This window comes from Nannobrachium achirus (assembly GCF_963921795.1).
Source record: "Nannobrachium achirus genome assembly, chromosome: 22".
Taxonomy (NCBI): Eukaryota; Metazoa; Chordata; class Actinopteri; order Myctophiformes; family Myctophidae; genus Nannobrachium; species Nannobrachium achirus.
Window position 1 is genome coordinate 28,722,553 of NC_137829.1, and position 6,841 is coordinate 28,729,393.

The window sequence follows — 6,841 nt, forward strand, 5'->3', positions numbered from 1 at the left end:
CACCGCTCTGCCACATGGCCTCTGACTGAGATCACCTTGAGTCAACTCAAAAGCCGGCGAAACATTATCTCACTGTGTTATTGTTCAGGCCATCGCCTGACAAGCTGTTGGTTTCGGGGAGCGAAAAAACATTCCTCTATTTGGCATGGCGCTCGCAACCTTAGGTCTTTTCCTCTCTGCAACGGACTCAGGATGCAAGGTCACGGTACGAGCGTTCAAGCCCGCTGCGTGTCACCAGTAACGTGTGTCAACCAAATAACCAGACACTTTCCAGACATACTTGTTCTGTCGGTGGCACGTGGGGCATAATGCACAGTTAGGTAAGAATAACAAGGTGCTCCACACACGCCACAGTGTTTTCCAGATGCTTTTGTCATAATCACTCTTAATGTGTATTACTTTAACAAATGCACTGGCTGACTCCTCTGTGTAGGTCTGTGACGAATGATGGAAGGAAGTTTAGCTGCATTCCATGAGCAGGCCTTTTAGTTTCCAGTGAACAACATCATCTTCACACAAAGGAGACACTGACATTCATGGGGCTGGGTCGTGACAACATAGCCTACAACATGCTAGCAAAGTAATTCTGTCAGGGAAGTGATCAATTAATTAATAATTACTAATCATTAATTAAAAAAGAGAGATACTGGAAAACAAAGGTACAATATGTATATAGAATAGATCTCGCCTGCATTTAGTTGTGGTGACTGCTTGACTGGTGATCACCCTTTCCAGAGAATGACCGCAGTAAATAGAGAACTTGCTTAGAAGAAAACTGGCTATAAACATTGCTGAAAGTATTTTCAAGCAGAGGGTTCAAGAGTTTCCATGAGGAAAAGTCATCTATTTTCCTTTTCTTTTTTCTTTTGGCTACCAAGCAACTGATCTGAAGAAGAACAGAGGCACTGTTCATCAAGTCCAATCTTTGCTGTATTTGATTAGGATTCACCTCCAGTCACAAGACACAGTCCTTAATGTTAATTAGCACATAATTAAATTGTAGCATTTTAAAAAAGAAAACATAATTTGACAGGCAGCTAAACCTCCCAATCTGCCCTTAGCAGAACTTCTAAATGACAAATAGCCTTCTTAAATTCCAATTCTCAATGGACCAATATGCTACAGTATGTAGAAAAGCAGCTGGCACTCATTTCATACTATGAAGAATTCAGTCTAGTTTCTTTCACTTAAGTGAGTATGGTGGTGATATTGCTGAAATGCACCAATATACACTACCGGTATTTACCCATAGCAATAGATTTTCTTTAGAGTATAGACAAAAGACAATGCCTACTTGTCTAGGTAGACAGCTGTCGCTATCACAGAAGTCTGTGGTGAGTGACCACACACTGTTGTGTGCCAGAGTAGAAACACTAGGAACTTAACATTATATGGGGTTAAAATGACACCCTATGCTGTATCTCTGAGTTAAAAACCACCTTGAGTGCGGCGGACTGCAGCCAAGTTATCCTCCCACATCCCAGGCACAAGCCAAAGCGCTTTTGAACTATTAACCGACAGAATAGAGGACAAACTGTGTGACCTCTCTCCAAGGTGAAAGTCACCATGAAACCAAGTCAGACCACATGATAAAGTTATAACCTCCAAGGGACATCTTCAATTTTCCAGTTCCAATTCCACAAACTCAAGCAGCTTTGACATCCTGTTTATTTTGGTGGCGCAGAACCGTTCCACCCACGCAGCTTCACATAATGTAGGCCTGCACTTTCTGTCAACAACCGTGTCACAGTTGTATAACAAAATACAAATGAGCCATTAGACTTTCAACATGACAGGCGGCAACAGAAATACATAATGACTACAGATGTTATGAACCACTTGTGCCCCAGCATCCCTATTCTGGGGGGGAACATTCTACAAGCTCACAACCCATTGCACAGAGGTTGTCACTAGGACGGCTATTTTCAGCATCGAAATTTGGTGTAGAGGGAAAAAAGAGTGCAACTCGGGTCCGTTTGACCACGTATAGAGGGTCTAAGTGGTTAATAAAACAGAGGTGAGGAACATTCTTTACAAGGGGCTTACAACTCATAATTAATCTCAAAAAGGCAGACCTAAAAGGATAAAGTGTCTAAGAAGTCATTCGCACCCATGCCCGAGGTAAGCTGTTTTTTTCCAAAGTCTTACAGAAACTATTTGAATATGAAGGGAGTCTTGGGCTATAGCTATAGTGGACAATACACAATGGTCAGTTGGCCATGCAGGGTGCAATATCCGCCATGAGACTGTGAATGAGTGGCCGCGGGGAATTAGTCCACATTGTGTCTAAAAAACTCTGAAACTTGCAATTCAGTGAGGTTCTCCCCTACATTAAGAGGCACTGGAGTCATACAAAGGAGCGGCTCCAAATTAGGAGCACAAAGACAGCACTGTGAACGCTCCAGAAAATGAATTAATGAGCACTGATTCACATCCTCACTCTGCCAGGGTTCCACCTTCCTTCATTTAGACTCTGCAGTACAACAGTGCCGCTTGCTGAAAAGACCTCATCCTTTCAGCAAGCAACACCATCCTGTGATGGGGTAGAAAATGAAAGACTCAGCTGCTGCTGCACCGTTGCGAATAAACACGCTTAAGTGTGTGTGTGTGTGTGTGTGTGTGTGTGTGTGTGTGTGTGTGTGTGTGTGTGTGTGTGTGTGTGTGTGTGTGTTCTCCACGAGAGACTCAACATGCATGTTACTTTGCACTGTGAACAATGTTCCCTAAACAAGTTGTTAGACCCCTAATGCTTTGACAATTAAATATCCACAGAGAAGACTGGCCTTAGTTTAAATGAGAACATTTGGGGAGTGAAAAGCTGAATGCTCTCCCTCTGTCTCTCTCTACTGGCCCATCTGGTCTACAGCCTGTTAACGTCCCAAAGCCACACATATCAGCCAGGAGCCTGCCTTCAAGAAGTTACTAAACATCCATGGCATGACTGAGCAACGCACACTCCTCCCAAGCAGCATCCCCAGGGTGTGCGAACACAGATGGCCAACACTTGAGACTGAGTCAGAGAACCATAACTCCCATTACAACTCTCCTAGTTCAGCCTTAGTGACAACAACACAAGTAGTAGGCCATGCTATGTGGTGGAGCATCTGACTTACATTTAAAGGAGTAGTTCACCCCCAAAATGACTTTTTTTCTATTTATTACTTGAGTTCAATAATATTTTTTTGTATTTGTCGCATTCCCAAGACAAAAAATGTGATTAGCCTATAGTAGGTCTACATTTACCCCTATTGATTCCATTCCATTGATGGGGACCCAAATGAATGGCACTGGATGGGGAAACCATCAGGGTAAATTTACTATAAATTTCTGGCGACAAAAAAAACTAAAGATATTATTGAACTCAAGTCTCCATGGTGTGAGTAATAATCAATAGGGAAAAAAAAGTCATTTTGGGGGTGAACTACTCCTTTAATTCGGGTGCAGTTCACTTTCTTGATTATTATTTCCCCAATGTTTTGACACAAAAACACATCATCATGCAATCAATATGTCAAATAAAGAGAGATTTAATTAAATCAACCTCTGATCAAAATGTCATCTATGTGGGCCAACTCAACAACAACAGCCTAAAAGCGCTTTGGTTGAGAGTGAGAGTGAGACAGTGAGGTACTTCTCTTCTCTCCTCTCTCTCTCTCTCCCAAAGAGCTCAGTCTATCTCTATGCAGCGTTACGGCGGACTGTCTGCAGGCAGGGAAATCCTTACAGACTTATCTCTCTAATCGCTTTTCCACAAGTTGCCCCACACGCTTAATGCTGATTCCAATTCATCGTTGTCGAGCTAACTAAGAGTAGCCTACATTAGCCGACGATCATTTAAGAAACAGTTAGTTGACTTAAAATGATCATACATACATGCACGGGACCGCTATCAATCACACAAATAAAGTAAAAGTATGGGAACACAACACAGGGCAGGCACACTGATTGTCGCGCATGACACTTTGCTAGTTAGTTCGAATAATTGTAAGACTCACCCATTGTTTCAGTTTCCCAGTGGTCCCGAAGTTAGTGGATGTAAAAGGGAAAGTTGAGCCACAGCGACAGACAGAGGGATGTTGCGTCCGGGGGGATGCACTGCGAAAGCGCACTGCTAGTCCACAGACTGTAATGTGTGTGTGTCTGTGTGTGAGTGTGTGCGGCGCTGCAGCGCCCCTTCGGAGACAGGCTGAGTGACGTCACGCGTGAGGAGATTACTGATGAGAGAGGAGGACACCAGCTTTGCTTTGGCCTAGTGTTTCTCAAACTTTCACATTTCAAGGTCTCTCCCCTCCCTTAACTCTGGCAGTGTTACAAATGGAACCAAAAATGGACCCGGCAGGGTGTATTTGGTTCCATTTGTACACTGTCAGAGTTACAGACTTGCATGGGTCAATTTAGACCCCTAAAGGAACCCACAGAGTCCCTGGAATATGGTCTCACTGTCAGAGTTACAGACTTGCATGGGTCAATTTAGACCACCCTAAAGGAACCCACAGAGTCTCTTAAATATACTTTTAGAACCACTGCTTTGACCCATTACCTCAACCAGGACATTGTTGAGAAAGTTCTGCCGGTCATCCGGCTCATGAACTCTTTATCATGGAAATACTCCTCCGAGTATGACAGCATGCACAAGTTCTGTTTTATTGCTCTGCAGCAGATAACAAGCAGAGATTCCAAACACTTCCTTTTGCACTTCCTTTTTACACACACACACACACACACACACACACACACACACACACACACACACACATCCTCTTGATAATGACAAAAGAAACATTTTGGGCTTGCACCAAGTTTGTCAAGCAAACAAGCAAAGCTGTGTCTCTAGTCCACCAGAAGCCCCTAATGTAATCCTCTATTCCGGATAAGGTGTTATCAGGTCATTGGAACGCTGTCAACAAGAAACAGATGACAGATCACCCAGATCAGGGGTCAGCCTTAAATCTGCAGAGTCAGGAAAAATGTGCTTTGCCCCGTCTGATGGATTCTAACTTCCAGAAAAAGTTAGCTTTATATTTATATATTTTTTGTATATGTCACATTAAAGAGCACAACATATTTTATACATCTGTCTTATTGTTTGATGTTATTTCTAGTTATTCTGGGATTAATTCCAGACTTTCTGCTTTTCATAAAGATGGGGCCAGTGTAGGGACAGGAACAATGGCAATCACCACCAGTCCAGTGCGCTGTGGTATCCGGTATCCAAGGAGGTCTCCAATACAGGTCTTTTCAGTAGTGGCCAAGTGGGCAACTCTCAATGGGCTGTTTCATTGTCAAGCAGGGCATCTGCCCAACATGGCAACGAAAACAGCCTCTAGAAGGCAAATATTTGACTGTTCAACTTAGAATTACAGATGGAAATAGAAATACAGATATCTGCAGTTCATAAAATGATTTTAGATAAAGAGTAGTCACGGCCACGAATAATGTTTCGTAATTTATGTCACTGCAACCGCCCGGATTTGACTCCCAAACAAATACCACTGGTTCAGTGGTTCATCCAAAGGTGAATCCTCCTTTGATCAAGGAATAGATTACAATATACTGTACTGTAAGCTTCCCAGTACCGTATGTGTTCAGAGAACAACATAAAACGTGGACCATCAGTAGAGTACAGTTTTTAAATGGATTGGATATAACAATGTCAGAAAAGATCTTGATTCCACACCCCAATACTGGAATTTCCATGTGATGTCTGTGTGTGCTTTAGGGCTTCCACCCTGTATTGCATGTATCTGTGTCTGCATGGGAACATTCCAGCACTATGCTGCCTGTTACAGTAGGACCCAACAGCTGTGAGACAGCAGTCGTGCAACTGTTAGTAGGAGAGACAGTGGTGCAGCAAATATATATGTCAGTTCAAAAGTAGAATACATATAGTTGCTGCCATGTCGGGCAGAAACCTCTTATCCCATATTTCTACTGTTTGAATTAATGCCCCACTTCGTCATTTAAGAGTGTGTCACAAAAATACAGAAATTAGCAGATCTACAAGATGAAGAGCTTGTCACTAAATAATAACAACATACAGTACAGTACAGGAGCCATTGGAACACAGGTTATTTCTTTCCTTTTCCTGAAAGGTTATGGTTCATACAGTAACGTGAGTATGATGTTAGTATCATGGTCAGTATCATGACCCTGTTACAGTATAAGACCCAACAACTGTGAGCCAGCAGTCGTGCAACTGTTAGTAGGAGAGACAGTGGTGCAGCAAATATATATATGTCAGATCAACAGTAGAATACATATACTGTAGTTGCTGCCGTGTCAGGCAGAAACCTCGTATTTCCATATTTCTACTGTTTGAATTAATGCTCTACATTGTCATTCAAGAGTGTCTCACAAAAGTACAGACATTAGCAGATCTACAAGCTGAACAGTGTGTGACTAAATAATAATCACATAGGATCAATTGTAACACAGATTATCTTTTTTCCATTTGCTGAAAGGTTATGGTTCAAAACTTGGTCATCAGTATGTTAGTATCATGGTCAGTATCATGTCAGTATCATGGTCGGTATCATGGACAGTATCATGTCAGTATCATGGTCAGTATAATGTCAGTATCATGGTCAGTATCATGTCAGTATCATGGTCAGTATCATGGACAGTATCATGTCAGTATCATGACAGTATCATGGTCAGTATCATGGTTAGTATCATGTCAGTATCATGTCAGTATCATGGTCAGTATCATGGTCAGTATCATGGACAGTATCATGGTCAGTATCATGGACAGTATCATGGTCAGTATCATGGACAGTATCATGTCAGTATCATGTCAGTATCATGGTCAGTATCATGTCGGTATCATGGACAGTATCATGCC

The 6,841-nt window shown here is 42.3% G+C and overlaps 1 protein-coding gene across 1 annotated transcript in view; it reads right to left on the bottom strand.

Moving 5' to 3' along the window:
- gpm6bb (glycoprotein M6Bb) overlaps window positions 1-4,122 on the bottom strand; it is a gene marked incomplete at both ends in the record, with an annotated part of 50,489 nt that extends 46,367 nt beyond the window's left edge. Inside the window, one exon of the mRNA XM_080752478.1 lies at window positions 3,996-4,122. Within this exon, the coding sequence (XP_080608604.1) occupies window positions 3,996-3,999 (4 nt within the window). The remainder of the gene's footprint in view (window positions 1-3,995) is intronic.
- Between the last annotated feature and the right edge of the window lie 2,719 nt (window positions 4,123-6,841).